This window comes from Athene cunicularia (genome assembly GCF_003259725.1).
Source record: "Athene cunicularia isolate RWA chromosome 3 unlocalized genomic scaffold, athCun1 chr3_part1, whole genome shotgun sequence".
Classification (NCBI taxonomy): domain Eukaryota; kingdom Metazoa; phylum Chordata; class Aves; order Strigiformes; family Strigidae; genus Athene; species Athene cunicularia.
This window is the reverse complement of record NW_020799097.1, coordinates 87,121,415-87,140,463: the sequence shown is the minus strand read 5'-3', so window position 1 is coordinate 87,140,463 and position 19,049 is coordinate 87,121,415. Positions and strand designations below refer to the sequence as shown.

The 19,049-nt window shown below is 36.7% G+C and overlaps 1 protein-coding gene across 2 annotated transcripts in view; it reads right to left on the bottom strand.

Moving 5' to 3' along the window:
• The window catches only part of CNST (consortin, connexin sorting protein), a 52,771-nt gene that overhangs the window by 15,532 nt on the left and 18,190 nt on the right, over positions 1 to 19,049 (bottom strand). For both annotated transcript variants that reach the window (XM_026844072.1, XM_026844071.1), the window contains 6 exons: positions 16,070 to 16,275; positions 8,979 to 9,009; positions 6,334 to 6,420; positions 5,743 to 5,857; positions 3,396 to 3,417; positions 3,127 to 3,223 (listed from right to left, as the gene is read on the bottom strand). In XM_026844072.1, coding sequence (XP_026699873.1) covers positions 3,127 to 3,223; positions 3,396 to 3,417; positions 5,743 to 5,857; positions 6,334 to 6,420; positions 8,979 to 9,009; positions 16,070 to 16,275 — 558 coding nt within the window. The remainder of the gene's footprint in view (positions 1 to 3,126; positions 3,224 to 3,395; positions 3,418 to 5,742; positions 5,858 to 6,333; positions 6,421 to 8,978; positions 9,010 to 16,069; positions 16,276 to 19,049) is intronic.

The following is a 19,049-nucleotide window of genomic DNA, read 5'->3' as shown; positions in this document are numbered from 1 at the left end:
CTACTAAGTTAAATGAAGATATACCCACCAATGCAGCAATAATTTTTATCTCACTGTCAGAGATACAACAAAGCGTCTACTGAAAAAATTCTAGCAATGAAAGCACTTATAGTAATTTAAGATAATTTTTTTTTTTCCCCACACAGCGTTACTTTAAAATTGACACTTCCTTTGTTCATCACAGAAACCTGTAGACACCACTTTTTTATCCTGTTAATCCAAGACAGCCTAGCAGAGAGAGTATTGACCTACGGCATTCTACCAGTGGAGGATTCACACTTCTCTATCTTTGTCCCTCTTCCCATTTAAAAACAATTCCCATATGACCTAGAAGAAAACAGGTTATAAGCAGTTTCTCCCCACCTTGTAATCAGGCCTACAGGTATACGCTGCAAACTTATGCTAAAGGTTTTATTAAATTCATTTGATTATCTTTAGTTAACACTACGGTTATTAAAGCTTTCAGTCAGAAACTGAAGAAATTAATGGATATAGGATATATCATATCTCATCTTTTAATATACACACATAGTTTTAAGGACCCAGCTCTCTCTGTTGGTAGACTCAAAGAAAAAATCTGCCAGAAAGGAAAATGTAACAGAACAGACCATTCGCAATCCTTGCTCAGAAGGGCAGAAAACTAATTCTGTGGCTCTCCAAGGAATCTGGAATAGCCAACTTCTTATAAAGCTGTTTCTTGGTCACTGTATCCCCGGGAGAGAGGAATCATGAATTCTTAGGATCAACTGCCTACAGAGACTCAAACTATGTTCCCAAATGCCTGTAGAAAGTCAGTGGAGTAATTTTTGCTTTAGATTAGTAAGTATGATTTTACTTCAAAGATGATACCATAGTACCGTGCAGTAATCTCTACAGTGTAATATATTTATGTATCATTATTGATAACTGCTAGATAAATTCTTATTTTGGACATATGAAATCATATCAAGGGCAGTCTTCAAACCACCTGAGAATGTCCTTTTCCCGTCTCACTGTAAGTCAGACTTCTACTACTAGCAGCTAATTGAGTTATGTAATTCTTCCTGCAGATTGGCAGATACATTTCTAAGAAAAGAAGAAAAAGTTTACATATTTACTTCTCATTTTTCATGATTTTTGGGAAAAAAAAAAACGCCAAAAAATCAGAAAACAAGCATTCTAAGTTTTCAATGAGAAGATCCATGCATTTAGGCTAATGCTGAACAGGTTAGTTTAAATATTTGGAAGAACTGTAAAGTTATTATAGCACAGGATTCTGCTGGGATTCAGGAAAAATCCAGAACCAGCCCCAGGTGGCCATATTGCTTGTAGTCCTTAGCTGGGACACTCAGTCAACAGCTTGAAGATTTTTTGCACAGCACGGAGCGGTGTATACAAATTCAGTTATGGATCATCTTTGTCCAATTTCTGTATTAGTTCATACTGATGCCTTCCCTACCCAAAACCTTCTAACTGCAACAAAAACATTCAGCCCCATGCTGCTGATGCATTGACTCAGTGAGGGTCAGCAGTAGCTAACTGACCACATTGCCTTAACAGATGAAGAGACCTGTCAGGGTGAGAAGACATTGCTTCTTCAAGAATGTGCTAACCTTCTGAAACACATCTTCTGCAAATGTTAAGCATTTAAACTTGAGTTAGGCTTGAAATATTCATATCTTTGTATTGAAAAAGTATTTAGCACTGCTGGAAAATTCTCAGCAGAACTGCTTTCTATCAGATGACATAGCTTAATTAATTTACACACGTTTCACGGGAATCCAAAGATTTTGATGACATTTTGACAGGAGCTATACTAAGAGAAAGGCATGTAAAAAAGTCCATTTACATCATTAATTACTTCCACATTAAGTTTAATATGTCTAGATGTTGTACTACAGCATTTAAACATTGACACAACATGCTTCTTAATTCAGAAGTTTCAAATGTTCAGAAATCTGCTCTCCAGAAAGCTTTTGTTCCCACTCTGAATAAAAACAATGGAAAAAATGTAAGCGCCTAGTTTTTTTCCATGGGAGTTTTCAACCATCCAAAAATAAAAAGCATTGGGTTCTTTTGATCTGCTTTCTGAGCTGTAGAACATGTTTGTTTCATGTTTTTAATGTTTTGTGTTTAGTTAGGTTATAAGAACAAAGACAGAGAAAAAGCAGTATAGGAGTCATGGTAAAAGAGGATGAAGATGAGGAGGATCCACACATGTAGAGAACTGTGACTATATCTTAATTCATTCCTGATTCTCCTGAACACCCTGGCTGATACGCACTTGTAGGATAGTTTAGGTTGAACTGCATCTCCTGAGGTCACTTAGACCACCCCTTATCTTGTGAGAAATTCTAGCTGGTTTTGAGGAAAGGCACCCAATTTAGGCTGATTTTGGCAACTGGAATGTGGTATGAAAAGTAACTTTTTGCTCAAAGAGAGGAAAGACAAAGCACAGCCTGGTAGTCTGCTCTTTAGCCCTCTGCCTCCATTTTAACAATTCATTAATTTGTGAATGTTTCATATGAATCCAATGCTTCTAACAAGTTACTCAAACAAATAAGCCACTGCCCCAAGGCAGGAGGAGGAATATGTAGCTGACATAAAAGTGTGTACTGAAAAAAATTAACTGAAGTGTGTTTTTCTCTTCTAGGCCCCCCAAAAGCTTCCAATTTTCTATGCTGTTACAGAAAAATGTGTCTCAAAATCAGTATATTGCAGGCAATTTAAAATAGTTACTAACCCTGTTAACTATATCAAATTGCCACAACTCAGAATATTTGTCATCACATTGCTTACCTTATAAAGATACGAATTTATGCATTTTATCTCTAGTTTTACACAATTTTGTAGTTTCTGTAGGCTGTTATAAATGCATGCACATTTAAAAGACATTTTTTGATGGAGGCTAGAATTACTTTAATCACAATTCTGAATATCAATGACTAATTAAAATTACATAGTACGTCCATTGTTCAGTTGTTAAAAAAATTAAAATTTGCACAAATGGATGAACTTGTGGGAATCCAAAAAATGCTGTAGCTTCAAGCGAAATAGTTTCATAGTATTTATATGAATACTTCATTACAGTATAATATTTAAAACAAACTTATGCACATGTACACACACACACACACACACACATACCTGATTTAAAAGCAGCAGCTTCATTTTCCTTTAAATTTTTTGATTCCATTAACTGAAGCAAACAACCGCTTTCCCATGTATTTTCTGCAGCTACTAGCTGTAAAATATGATAGCATTTCCTGTAATTTTTTGAACTAAACAGGAACACTATAACCTTTTGAGATGTCCAAACAGTTTCTACTGAACTGGAAAGATTATATTTAATAATATCAAAAATATATTTATTAGCAATCTTTCACAAAGCAGAATTCAACTAAACAGCTGCTTACCTTATTTTTGGATGCCTGTGGCCTGCAGCAATAAAGAAAAAAAGAATAAATTAAACAACTTAGGAGCAACATTCTTCACAACAAATGTCCCTGAAATCTTATAAGCCTTTGCTGTGCTCTAATATTAGCACAGAACGAACTCTTCTAACTTTCAAAATCATGTAAGGACTCAGTATCTACTAGTATTTAAACTACTGATCACTGTCATGGACATTGAGGAGTGGATAAAACCTCACAAAATGTATTTCCCTCTCCACAGACTGTTTACACTAGGACATGTTTTCTGGGTACTGTACGATACTGCAGCTCCCACTCCACTGGGATTTGTAGGTGAGTCAGCGCTGCTAACAGGCAGCACACACTTTGCAAACTGTGTAGAGATTCATGCACAATGTGTTTTATCATGCACAGTCTGTCTCGCAGCCTTTCATATAGTAATGAAGATAAAATGTTCAGCATTTTGTTTAAAGCTACTGAAAAAAAATAGAAGAGACAAGAGGGAAAAGTACTGATGCTCATACTCCCTAACGAAAGCTTTTAAGTGTTGCATTGACTTACAGATTTTACCTTCAAATAAGGGACACTCAAAACTATCTTTAAAGAACAAACATGCCCAGTATGTAGTTGTAGACCTTGAGTATCAAAAAAAGTTACATTATTTTCAATTACAAAAGCAAAATGCTCATGTTTTCTGAGACCAGCATGCTATTAATTAAAAAATACACTTTTAATTACAAAATACATTGAGATGAAAGATTAGGAAAAAAGAAGGAAACAATAAAAGCAAATAGGCTTTTGCCTAGAGAGTTTGGAAGAGTAGTAATACAGAGAACTAATCATGACGAATGAACGCAAGCCTTAATTTTTATCAAATTAGAGGGTTTCTCATAACTGGGAATGATATTACATAACTGAAATTTCGTATTTTGAAGTGAGTCTGCAAGGAAGAATTAGAAGGAAAAAGCAAAGTTATTCTCAGCAAGGTGACAACTGAGTTGACAATAGGGAGGTGCAGCTGTTGCAGCATATAAATCGTAATGAACTTGAATCTTAATCCTTCTGTGGGCTTGCAAGGTCATGTACAAGGCAATGTAGGCTGAGGAGCCCTGCAGGCACTCAGAGTGCAATCTCTCAGTAGCAGCAGGCTGTGGGTGTAAACATGCAGCTACGGCACTAGAGCTGCCTCCTCCTCCCGTGGAAATGCAGGAGTACGCTTTCCAGGGGCTCCCTCCCAAACGCATTCAGACTAGAAACAAACAATCCCTGACTGGGTTCTGGCAATCAGCCTGGGTGTTTACAAACTTCTGTATGGTCACCCAGAAGAAAAAAAATGTGGAAGCCAAATCATACTCTCCATGAACAACAGGAGCATTTTGGCTTTTGTTACATCCAGACTGGCTACGCCAATGCAAACGTATTTGAAAAAGTTCCCCATCTCACTGACAGCAACTCCCCTGTCACAGGTTGGTCTTTTTACAGCTTTTGCATGTGGTTAGTTTCCTTACTGTCACTGGTTGATCATTTTTCAGTGGCAGCGGGTATGATTTTTTCCATCTGTCCCTTAAACTCAATGTCTAGCAGGTAGGACAGTCACCTATGAAAGAACAGATCTCCTTCCTGATGGTTACAATCCCGTATGTGTTACTACTCAGAGGAGCACCTTATGCACTATCCAAAAGTTTGTGTTACTGTGATATACTGATTCAAGAGGCTGATGGATCAGGCAAAGCAGGTATGATCTAAGATTTCACAACTTTTCAGAATACTGCCACACCAGGGAACTATAGAATCGCTGCTTCATAATACTTATGCAACTTGTATGAAATCAACAGAAGATAATGAGAATGACTTAAAGCATTAGGGAGTTGTCCTAAAATGTGGAAAATATGGGAATAAAATCCTATAGGGTAGGTGTGAGTGCTGGAGTCTGAGATGCTGGGCAACTGCATTTAAAAACAATTATTAAAACAATAGGTATTAGCCACAAGCACCACCATCTGTTCTACAGTCTTCATCTTCCTAAATTAATGCTACTCAGTTTTTACTTTGGCTGAAAATACTAAAACTCAGAACTTCCCTTCTGGCAAATGAATGAGCTGCTGAAAACAGTTCAGACCTAGTCCCTATACATTCCTCAAACTATATTAAAACACTGTGAAAATCGATGGTAACAGAAACATTTTACTTACGTATCAAAAAGAACCACCACTTTATAACCAAATTCACTGAAGTCAATGGGATGCAACTTTTATTTTGACACTATTTTAAAACACCTATGCTGGCAAGCACAAAACAGCTGTGCTAACATATTCGTACTAGAAAAGTAATAATATTGTCTTATACTTACTGTTGATGTGAAGAGCAAACTCTAGTAAGCTTTTCCAGCTCTTCACCATTCAGTTCTTTAGCTGAATTCCTCCGTGTTGTAACTGAACTAGGAACTGCTCTTTTCCATTTTCTTTCTAAATTAAACCAAAATAATTTTTACCCAATGTATTGTAAAAGTAGTATTTGCTTAACATAAAACATATATGTGAAACTAATAGGGGAGAAATATTAATGACTTTTCTGTGTTTGCTCTACAATTTTGTTCCAAACTACGCAAAAAAGTACTATATATTTTCACATGATACCTTATTTTCATCATATCAGATTCACCAACCCTAAACCAAAAATAAGCTCAAAACAATGATGGATCAAAGTCTCAACTAATAGAATAAAGAATGACAAAAAGGTGACTTTGTGCCTTTTTCATGAGATGTGTGAGAAGAACTCTAAAGTAGGAATACTTTCCTTGAAACAAGCTCAGAGAAACTCTAATATAAATGATGGTTTTGTTACGTAACATTTTTAAGCTGGCAAAATGTATACTCTATTATTTAAAAATACAAACCAAATTAACTCTTTCTTCTACCATATTAGTTTAGCCTGTACTCACCCCACTGCTCCTGTATAGAAGAAAGATTTGCAAGCAGCTGCTCATGATACAGTCGTTCAAGTTGAATGAACTTCATTGCCTTCTCATCTGAATGGAAGGTTAAAGAAAAATGCACACATGGATGTGTTATGATTTATTTATATTTGGCACCATATTTGAAAGAGCAATCATTATGTACCTGAAATTCAACATAACTGAATCAAAATGAGTAATGGCTAGCATCCAGATTTCTGTGCAAGGAAGAAAAGAATAGAAAAGAACACGAAAACAACAAGTAGTAAAATAAGATGAGAAAAGTTCCAAAACTGAAAATTCTATTCTCTTCAGAAAATCCTGTTCTCTCAGTTACCTCTTTCCACATGCCTTAAGTCCAACAAAAGCTTTTCCAGTAAAGAAATGAGCAAAATGTTTTTATGCTGGCAACTCTTACCAAAAAATGAAATCTCTGGGAAATGAAAAGCAAAACAATTATACAAATACCAGCATGTAGCTCTCAAGAAATACAGTTTGATGCTAATAACCATAACTAATTGAAAATATGGCTCCTTTCTATTTACTAGCTGGAAACAGTATTTAAAAAATTTCCCCAACTCAAAAAATACCCTCCCTTTTCTCAACCATTGTATACAACACCATTGGAGAGATGAGTGCACCTTTTTCTTCTTCCTGAAGATTCTGCTTACTTTTCTTCTATATGAAAAACCCTTCCCCTCCCTTAGGGTTATCAATACATTCACAAAGGTATTCTGATAGTTATATATTTTGAAATAGTCAGGATAATTCTAGTTCCATCAAGCCCCAGTCAGCTGTTCTGTTTAAAGCCATGTTTTGCCAGCTATTTAAAATTGAATTCTACGGTACAATGAGGATAGAAGTACAGTGAATAAAGTTCTTAGTAATATAGAAAAAATATTTTCCATTATTGATGCTAATTAAAATACTGGAGTAATTATTACAAAAACTTAATGAGTACTTGTTCTTCTTGTTAGCCTCATGCAAGGTACACATAGCACAACTTATGAACAACAATATTAATGGAAAGAATATTCCCTGCCTTCAAGAAATCTGTTATTAGAAAGAGAATTACAGATCAGACATACAGCCTTAGAGGATCACAGCAACAAATTATTGCTAATATGAAGTTCTACACTGGATGAATTAAAATGCCTGTCATGGATAATTAATACAGTGCAACATGATCGAGTAAGTTATTAACCTCAGGAAACTGATGGTTGCAAGTACACACGAGATATCCTTCATAAATATGTATTATATAGTGGTGTTGAATTCCACACATCAGGTGTACATTGCATTAAAAATACTTCCTTTGATCCGCTTTAAATACAGGGTCCTTCAATTAAAGCACCTTTTATGAAAAAGAAACTTTCTATCATACTGTTGAATGCATTTTAAATTTACTGTATATCCCCATGAAGAGTCATAATTTACTACAGAATTTTTCCATGCCTTTAATTTATGCTGTGTATTTTGGATTTTCTGATGGATGCTTTTGATCTAGTATGCCTAAGACAGAAGTACAGTCTTCTAAAACAGTGATGGATATTTTATTTTATATATTGGTTTTATAATATTGTGACAGGTTTTTTTTTTGTTTTGTGCTACAGACTATATAATTTGGATAGGTTTCAATGACACCTTTCCAGGTTTCTTACGCTTTGTTATTTAACCATTACAATTGCCTTTTTTGCTGTATTTTGTTTGTAACAAATTACATCATAAAGAAATAATCTGTATGCACAGATTCTGTAATTTATGATGCATTTCAGTGAATCACATATCCCTTAAGGTCTTACCACTCTTGTCTCTTTCTGTAGTCTGATAATTTTCCCTAAAAAAGAAACAGAGGAAAACCCAGCCCACCTTTTCTAAAAATATAATTTCACTTAAATGTTTAATATGATTATTCATTCCCACAATTAATGAAATATATCAGAGTAATTAGTAGCAGTTCAACTATGATAACTTTTTGACCAAACTTATTTGTACTATCTAGGAACAAATCAAAACAAACTGTACCATTGAACTAGCTGTTCCCAGAAGCAATTACCCATATTTTCCTACAACAGTTTCTCAAACTACCTTGATAAGATTTTGACTAATTAGCATTTGCCAACAACATGTTGCTATTGTTTGCAGGTTGCTGATCTCCCTTAGCTCAGTGTGTTTGGTATGTTTCTTCTAATCTAGACACTTCTAGTACATATTCTAATCAACTGTTGTGCTAATTCTGTTCTTACTATAACAGTACCCTATTTGATATAATGGAATACATAACCTATCTAGATTGGACATACTCCCAGTTACTAATACTTAGAACAGAACTTATCCTATAAAAACAGAAGTTATTTGAAAATATTTTCTTACTTCCTTGTTTGTGCACAACTACTGATTGCATCAGTACAGCTTTTGGAAGTGGATTTATTACTTAACGCATATTCCAGCTGTCTGATTAAGAAGGACTTGCTAACATACTGTATATTCATTCATGGGTAAATTATGGCTGTTTACTTCTTTCTAACCCTGACCCACAACCTGTGAGTCATCGGTAAAGCATTTGTTTTTTATCCTTTATCATGCCAGATTATTTTAATATCATGTAACAATTTCTACAAGTAAAAGGATACACTCTTCCTCTTGAAAATAGGTCTCAGCTATCTGCAAAAGTAAAAAAAAAAAAGAAACATAAGGATTCTATCATTTTCATGAGTGTGTTAAGGATATAATATGTACTTGTAATAATAGTTTTAAACATCCATTTTGCAGATTCATATTTAGTTTGGGTAAAATACAAATATTCAGACTAAATACATGTATTCTTATTCTAGGAAAGATGTTTTAAAAGAATATCAAACAACAAAGAAATATTAAGTCCTCTCACACAAATGGATTTGCCAAAATGTTAGTTGGGTTTTATCTTGTTACAGCAATAAAAAAACTATCTCAGAAACTTTTTTTAGGATTGTATTAGAAAGTTTTAAAGTTACCTAAACAGAAATACTGTAAAGTTTGAATTCCTTAACTATTGTTTCCTTATGCTTGATCAAATTAAGATCATTGCTGAGCTTTCCTGAGCATTACAGTGCTGTGTGATAAAATGGAGAAATGGAGGTTTTCTGACTGATGAGAAAAGAACAATCTTTGGATAAAAAATACTAAAAATATTGCCTATCACAGCAACAACAACCTACCTGTTTATATCCTATTTACAATAAATAATTACAACAAATATTTCAAATACATAGAATTTGAAATATTTACAATATGTATATTGGAAATTAATGAGATAAACATAAAAGGATTCAAGTTCTTCATTTTTTTCTGTATTACTCCTAGTCTACCCACAGAAGCCAGACAATACAATTGCAGCAGCCTTTTGCCACTTTCTTTCCTGAAGCTGCTCTGCTGTGTAAAAAAGATTTAAAGATCCTCTATGTCATCTGTCAGTTCACTAAGCCTAACATCTTGATATCTGAAGCTCTTCAACAATAGAGCAAGTCATGGAGTTAAGCTGGATGGCAATTCCTTGATTTGCACTGTAGTTGCTATGACATGGAACAAATCCTGTCTCTCCCTCCTTAGGTTGACATTTCTATAATAGAACAATTAAAATTGGATTTGTAACAAGATAGCTCTGCCAAAGACAACCATTTAAAAAAACCCCCTAAATATCACAACAGTTCTTCAAGACTTGTTCTCTTAGATGGATGTTGAGTTAATATAGGTATGTCAAAACAAAGAAATACCAGGGAGTTGACACAAGAAATAAGCAAACTTTCCCTGTTGCATTCAGAACTCAAAGTGCTAAGGAGGTTTATTATAGAGAACAAAAATAATTCCAAAGCAGTTGCTGAGGACCAGGAAAATCAAACATAAACCAGACTACATATCAAATACTTGAACACCTAACTCAATCTCCAGCACTTCTAGTTTAATAAAATGAATAAGCTGACATTAAATGCTGCTGTAACAGCTGCTATCTGAGCCAATGGCTAGGAATTGAACAAGGGATCTCTCTGCCTAAGCACTCAAGATGTCTAGCCGCAACATCTTAAAAAACAACTTCACCCTAGATGGGTAGTTTTATAACGCCTGTATTTAACAGAGTAGTGCAAAAAGGAACAGTAAATATATGCTCACCAAGAGTTTACACACTGAGAAGCTGTGTATAAACCAAGAGCATGGGCATGCAAACATAAGAGAAAATTATGTCCCAGTATACCAGGTTATTGCTATATCAAAGTTACATATTTTAATTGCAGACTACTGAAATAGATTTACTACCCTCTTCCGAGTGATGCCTCTGCTTTCAACCAGCTATTTGAAACCAAACTTACAAGCGTGGAAGTGGCAGAACTTCCAGAAGAAAAGTTGAGATGCCAGTTAGGAAAAACACGTTTTCTGTTAATCAAGAAAAGGTATCAAGTTGTTTGTCTGTTTGGGTTTTTTTGGTTGTTTTTTTCCCCCCAGAACCGGCATAAAGAATTTTTTCTTGGACTAAAAGTGCAACCACCTCAGAGAAAGCAAGTATCCAAAGACAGTCAAAAAATGAGCATGTTTCTAATCAGATTCAGAATTTCACTTTGACTCTGTGGTCACTCTGAGGTGGGGAGTATTACAGAAAAGATAAAGCTGATATGCGGAAAGGCGTAACACTGTATAGAAAAGCTAATGTGATAACTGAAACATTTTTCTTACAATTCCTTCCTGTTGACAGATAATCTTTGAGATTTGGAGCAACATTTGTGCTTGTTAGAAAACTAGGCAGGCTTTCCTAGAAAGCTCAGGAATACTGATGGCTTCGTTTGTAAATGCAATAAAATACTGTACCGGTTTTGGCTGAGATAATTTTCTTCGTAGTAGCTGCTATGGGGCTATGTTCTGGATTTCTGCCAGAAACAGTGTTGATGATGCAGAGATGTTTTCATTATTGTTGAGCAGCTTACACAGAATCAAGGCCTCTTCTGCTCCTCACACCAACCCACCAGCAAGGAGGCTGGGGGTGCGCAAGAAGTTGGGAGGGAAAACAGCTGGGGCAGCTGAGCCCAAGTGACCAAAGGGATATTCCATACCATATGACATCATGCTCAGCATATACAGCTGGGGGAAGAAGAAGGAAGGGAGGGACGCTGGGACTGACGGCATTCGTCTTCCCAAGTAACTGTTAGGCATGATGGCACCCTGCTTTCCTGGAGATGCCTGCCGATGGGAAGTGGTGAATGAATTCCTTGTTTTGCTTTGCTTTAACTATCTTTATCTCAACCCATGAGTTTTCTCCCTTTTATGGTTCTGACTCTCTTTCCCATCCCACCGGAGGGGTGTAAGCAAGTGGCTGTGTGAGGTTGAATTGCCGGCTGGGGTTAAATGACGACAGTCCTTTTTGGCACGCAAAGTGGAACTCAAACGGTTTGAGACGACAGATTTGATTGGAATGTGCTAGACTGAATTTATAGCTGTTATTGCTGTTTAGCTATTAATCAGCAGGCTTCTGTGCTTGCGGTGGGGCTTGCTTGCCTCACTGTATTAGTATCTAGTGCTTGTTAGTGGCTGATTTTGCTTTCACTGCTTGCCATACTGCTTATCCATCTTACTCTTCTATACCTGAGAATGTTTTGATAGCAATGGCAATGTGCCTGAGCTGGCAGATGGCCAGGTCATCGCTACTGTTTCTGTGCTGCTGTACTAGACATGCTGGAACTCCAGTGTGAACTTGAGTTAACAGGACTGTGACCTGTGGATGAGTACACATCAGAGCAGGACATCCGAAAGCATCTGTGGCCATGTATAAGCCCCTGTCAGAGCACGTATATCTTGAAACATCTGTGGGAGGTGTACCTCTGAAGGGACTGTGGCCCAAGTATAAGTCCATGCTGGAGAAGATATACCTCGAAGCATCTATGGCTGTGCATGAGGTCACGTTGGAGCACCTCAAAGCATGTGGCCTTGGATAAACCCACGACAGAGCAGGTACAGCCCTGGAGAGACTGCAGCCATGGGTAAGGCCATGTGGGAGCAGGTTTACTTGTGAAGGGACTATGGCTGTGGGTCAGGCCACGTTGGAGCAGGTCTATCTCTGAAGGCATTATAGCCCATGGAGAAGGCCATGCTGGAACAGGTGCACCTCCAAGAAACTGTGGCTGTGAATAAGTCTATGTGGTAGCAGTACATCCCTGGAGAGACTGTAGCTCCATTTGGAGCAGGCATACCTCTAATGGACTGCAGGCTGTGGATCAGTCCAAGGGGAGAAGTTCATTGCAATGTTAAACCTGATGGTCCAGTCCAAAGGGACCAGGGGTGGAGATCATAATGGAAACACCTTTAAATTGTTATAATCCATGATCTGAGTTGCATGTTATAGAAATTACTATAACAGGAACCACCTCAACTGGTGGAGGAAAAGCCTTACAAGAAGCAGTGCAAGCGTAGCAGTGACCTGATCTGAGCTGGCTTTGGTGCCCAATAACTCCATGCAACAAACCACCTCTCCTGTCCTGATGGAGCCCAAAGTCATGGACTAGATGAACTCAGTGGACATTCTGTGTACATTTTACAGAGGTGGTTCATAGACTAGGGGAATGATATTTATGTATCATATCAAAGGATAGGAAGGGGGGTGGTTGTTAATGTGGACATATTGAATAGTGTGGGACCTGAGCATAATGTAAATGGTATGGAATAAGGGGTGGAGAACGTGCTGATTTTGGCTGAGATAAGGTTAATTTTCTTCATAGTAGCTGCTATGAGGCTATGTTTTAGATTTGTACTGGAAACAGTTTTGATAATACAGGGATGTTTTCATTACTGCTGAGCAGTGCTGACACAGAATCAAGACCTTTTCTGCTCCTCACCCCACCCCACCAGCGAGGAGGCTAGGGGTGCACAGGAAGTTGGGAGGGGGCACAGCCAGGACAGCTGAGCCCAAGTGACCAAAGGGATATTCCATACCATATGACATCATGCTCAGCATATAAAGCTGGAGGAAGAAGATGGAAGGGGGAGGATGTTGGGAGTGATGGCATTTGTCTTCCCAAGTAACTGTAATATGATGGAGCCCTGCTTTCCTGGAGATGGCTGAACCCCTGCCTGTCAATGGGAAGTGGTGAATGAATTCCTTGTTTTGCTTTGCTTGTGCGAATGGCTTCTGCTTTACAAATTAAACTGTCTTTATCTCAACTCGTGAATCTTCTCACTTTTGCCCTTCTGATTCTCACCCTCTTCCCTATGGAGGGAGTGAGAGAGCAGCTGCATGGGGCTGAGTTGCCAGCTGGTTAAACCACAATAAATACAAAAAATATAAACCTCAGAAGTAAAAATATTTTGTTCCACAGAACTCTACAGTATCAGTGAGCTTTACAAGCATTAACTGAATCAGTCTTCAGGGATGGTGAATACTGGGTGTCTTCCTATTTGCCATGCATGGTGTGGCAAGGGCCATGTTTGCAAAAATATGTCCAGTAATTGCAGGTACGCTGATACCTGGACATTCAGGTTGAAACATTTCATAGCTGATACTCCAATGACTTCTGTGGGAGCACACAAACACTCAGTCTTAAAATCTTTGGGGCATGTCTGTTTAGGTAGGCACTTGTAAGTTGAAGGGCTTAACAAGTGGGCACTTTTCTAAAAGTCTACAGATGTTTGCTCAAAATAGACAGCAACTTGAGAGAAGAGTCTAGATTATAAATTGCGTGTTCCTGGCGCTCAGCCTTATTACTAATCACTAGACCATTCTGAGTCTAGTACCTCCAAAAGAGAATTGGTAAGTGACTTCTAAGGTTCTTTATCTGCACATTCTGTCTGCTATCCACAGTAGTCTCCTAAAGAGTTCTGGAGCTGCCAAAGCTCTGTATCTATGTTTTATATATAAGCACTTCTCAGATTCTGTAACAAATGCTAAACAAATCACATGAATTCCATTCAAAACAGATAAAAAATTACATCCTATTTTAATTACAAGTTAACCCTTAGAACAGCCCCTAATATCCCACAGCCTTTAAATATTTAATATAGGCTTCCCACTAACAATAGGGATTGTTAATATGCCATAACATCTGACATAGCTCTTTATTTTACATTGAATTTTGTCATACAGAATAAAAAGAGAATGTGATAGAAGAGTATGTGCTAGACTGGGCATAAAAGAAAGTTACTGCCAGGCTGTATTAGCAATATGAAAAAAAGACTGAAGATGACAGTTTAATTCGCTGGAAATGAAAATAAAATCCTAACAGACTCACTTTACATGAAATCACGAATCCTATCTTTAAAATCCTTTATTTTTTAGTCAGATTAAAAAGTGTGTTATGATCCCTCTAAGTTCTGTTAGCTTTCTTTCAAAACACTCAATTCAAAATGCTTGATATTTCTCTGAAAAAAAGAGATGGTGTTTGATTACATTTGAATTTGGAAATACAGATTCTGTTCTCAGTTCTATCACTGTTCCTGTATGACTTTCAAAAGGTTGCTACCCTTAGGGTTTGGCTTCCTCATCTAAAAAGAAGCAAGCAGATTTCACCTCTATCTTGTTTGATGATATACCTTAATGTTTGCAAAGCATTTTGAAATTTTTGACCTAACCACCAAATTCAGCATGGCTAAAAGTACAAATGATTAACCCTAATGCTAAGTTTCAAATAAATTAAGGAACAAGCTAAATATCTTCACTCAAACACAGATTAAAAAAAAATATCTAAAATTCTATGTCAAACAAATTATCTATAATTTGCAATACTAAAGAGAAACCTCTTTCTCAAATATAATTGCTTATTTATATCAAATGAGTAAGAATGAAGGAGTGTCAGAATTTTAAAAGATCACAATCATCCAGTTTTCCACAATAAAGATAATGCAACTAAGTCAAATCAGACACTGTATAGTATCTATCTATCTATCTATCTATCTATCTATCTATCTATCTATCTATCTATCTATCTATCTATCTATCGCACACATTAGACACTACAGCCAAACAAAAAGTCACAGAATCATCTGTGTTGGAAAAGTCTTTGAAGATCACCTATTCCAACCATTAACCTAACACTGACAGTTCTCAACTACACCATATCCCTAAGCACTATGTCAACCCTAAGTCTTCTAGTCCACTGTTAGTGTGACACAACTAAACTATAAATTAATACTGTGTCAAGTCCTATCAACATATTAATCTTGCATCATAATCTCCAGAAAGAAAAACATACTGGCCAGTTAGCATAAAAGACTGCTTTTCAAATCACACAGTGTTTCCCTTGGTCTTGCAGGTGTGCGGCAACTGGGCTATAAAATTATACACTAAGAAACCTTGAATCTTAGCATTCATGCATGAAATTAATGCCAGAAAGAAGACTGCAACAGTAAAAATAATTTGAGATTTAAAATGTAATTTAGATATCAGTTGTCTTGTATCTATACAGTGTCTTACAAACCGTATTTAAAGTACATCGAAGTGATTTTCCTAAATCTTCCTGGTGAACTAGAATTTGAGGAATTAGAAAACCCATCCTTTAGAGTTTTCTTTAACTGCAGAATATACTTTCAAGGCATAACATATATTGAAGACCTTAGAGGAGATATTTGCATTAACCACCTGTTATAAATCAAAAATACCTTGTCCAGATATGAATATTGGCATATGTTGAATTAATGCTTTTTTTTTCCTAATGAAAAATGTTCTCAAACAAACCCAAAATTGTGTGGAACACCCCAGAATCATAGGAAGTACCTGATGGAGACACAGGGGCAGTATCTTTGAGTCCATCTGCTCAACCTCTTCACGGAGCAAAGAGAAAAGGGACTGCAACGTTTGTTTGTGTTCTTTTTGGTGAAAGTTTTCATTTGCTTCAACAGCACCTTCAGCATGCACAGAATCTGTATCTGTAATAAGAGTATTTTCCTCCTTGATTGTTGTGGTTCCCACTGGAGGAACTCCTTTAAAAAGAACAAGTACTTAAGTTAGGATTCAAAACGTCATCAAGTTGCTTTTTTAGGAAATTTCAATACAAAAGCTATGAATAAAAACCTAGTATCTTAAATAATATCCCTGCAAGTAAATAAAATACTGGTTTTGTCAAAATTAGTTGCGATAGATCTGTCTCAGTGTCAGCTCACCTACCTGAAAAAGGACAGTAACATACATCAAGTATTTCTGTACACTTCTAACTGGGACCTGACTTTAACTTGAGGAAAAAAAACCCCACCTAACTGCTCTACAGAGTTATTAATAAGAGACCACGATGACCCAAAATAAGAACTGTTGTGACTGGTTTTACAATTTCAGCTAAAAAAATCAATACTTAGATCCAAGTGGACAAACTTCTATGTTAAGACTGAATTGTAACACATCAGAGACAGTAGGTTGTTTGCAACACAGTTTTTCTCAAAAACGACAAAAAGAAGGTAGGCGAGAAGAGTGTGAATGAGGTTCTCAGTTTGTTTCTTCACTCCTGCCAAGGACCTTGTACAGGGACATGTCCCAGGGAACAAAGGAAGGACAGACAATGGACCTGTTCTTCAGATAACACAGTGGCTCCTCACAGTGACAACAGGATCTTAAAGGACAGAAAGAAGCAGATGACAACAGTGTGGGATTCTGTTGTGGGGGACAGATGTCCAGGACTGTTCTGCTCAGTGGAAGGGAGTCCAGGGGATGGGCCAGCAGTATTGATCTATGTTGGTAACAATGACATAAGGATGTGTAAACTCAATCTAGCTTCCAGAACATCTTGCCAGGTAGAAAACTAGGTTCTCCATGATACATTCTCTGTCAGGCCACTGTTGCCTGTCTCCAAATTTACAGAAGTAAAAAAAGTCAGACATGCACATGGAAGACTGGCAACATATACGTAGGATTATGTAAAGCATATCAGTATAAAAATACAACGGGGAAAACTTTCTGGGTGCAAATCCCACATTTTATTGTTAGAAATGCAGTATTCATAGTATATTGCTGATCATGAATATGATAGTTCTCAGGAAATGTTAAATGAGATTAGGGAAAATGTGTAGAGCAGGCAGTAGCAATGGAACAAATCAACTACCCATATACAGACTGGACAAGTTTCTCATGAAGATCAGAGAATAAAAGCAATAAATGATGGCTTCCTATAACACACAGTCTTAGGAGTAACCACAAAACCACAGCTTATTCCACCAATTGATGAACAAGTTTTTTTTTTCATAAAACAACATTGACTTTGATACATTTACATAGGACTGAACTTTAAAAAAATAACCCCATAATTTTTTAAACAAAGGAATTTGGCCACTGAAATATTCACACTAAACTTTTATAAACTCAACTTATGATATTCTTTCTCAGCTACATCTCTTTTTTCAAAATTATGTTATCATTTAAAAGCAGGACAGGTGGGGACACTGTTTCAAGTAATCATCACACTTCAACTTTTTCTACAGCTTGGGCACTCAGCATATTTTAGACTCCCTTGTGTTCATCAAAGCTGAAGCCCTATAGTGATGATTCAGGTTTAAGATTTAGAGCTTAAGAAAGGCATTAGTTTGTCCACTGAAGGCTCCACCGTTCTATTTTTAGTTATTTTATTATCTTTATTAAGTAAATTATCCAGGTCAGGAGTACTAATAATCTCTGTGAGCAGCTATTTTCACAGGGCTTACTGCCACAAAATTTGGGTGTATCTTAAAGTTGCCTTTTCAATATTAAGCAACAAGAGACATAACTGGATGCAAGATACAAACCAGGAAGTACTTTTAGAGATGGAATTAATGCTCTCTTTAAAAATACAGCTTTCTGCTCAGCACATCATCATGAAACCAGAAAAGAGGGTCTATATGTTCTGGCAAACCTCTCAGAAAAAAGCCACTTCAAACTGCACTTTATTAAGTAGTTAATAATCACCTGTCATATCAAAACACAAATGTTGACCAAATCATGCTCAATAGCAACTATCATGAAAAACTTTCAATTTAATGTTATTGTGGTACTGTTGCTAACACACAGTTTATAAACTGCATATTATTGCTACATGTAGTCGATCTGTCAACTTGCTTGGAACCAAATTCTGCCCTCAAATTACTCCCCTTGATTCTCAAGCAAGGCCTTACAGCCATTCAGGTTAATTCTATCTTCTTCTATTTTAAACACAAGACAGCATTTGTGCTTTAGTAGTACTATCACCAAGAACTTTTCTTGAGACAGGAACATTTTTTTTTTTTCTCGATGTTCTTCAAAATGGCACACAACATTGTTTTTTCCTGGAAACAATCAATCTTACTGTCCAAAGCAGATTTTTTTTTCTTCACTAAAGACTGGTATCTTACACGTATTTCTGATATTTTAAGAAGCAAGGATTAAGTTTTTTCATTTTCCAAAGCACTGATATTTACTACACACGTTGATATTTGGTTCCATACTAGAATGGAACCAAAGGCTTTATGAAAATAAATGTGAAAAACCACAGAAGATATCAATTCTCCAACAGCCAGAGCACTCACTAGGAATGTGGCAAAGAGCTGGGTTCAGGCTTCTGCCCTGCCAGACTCACAGAGGTTTCAACTGACATCTTCTATGTCCAGTTGGGTGTGCCAATGTTTCCTAAGACATGAGGAGAAGCAAACTTCCTCAAAATTTCCCTTAGAGTTCATAGAAGTTCATGTTTGCGAAAAGACCCAGTTTTGACAGACCTTGTGAACAGAAGTGACAAATGCATTTTTTGGTATGTCTCACT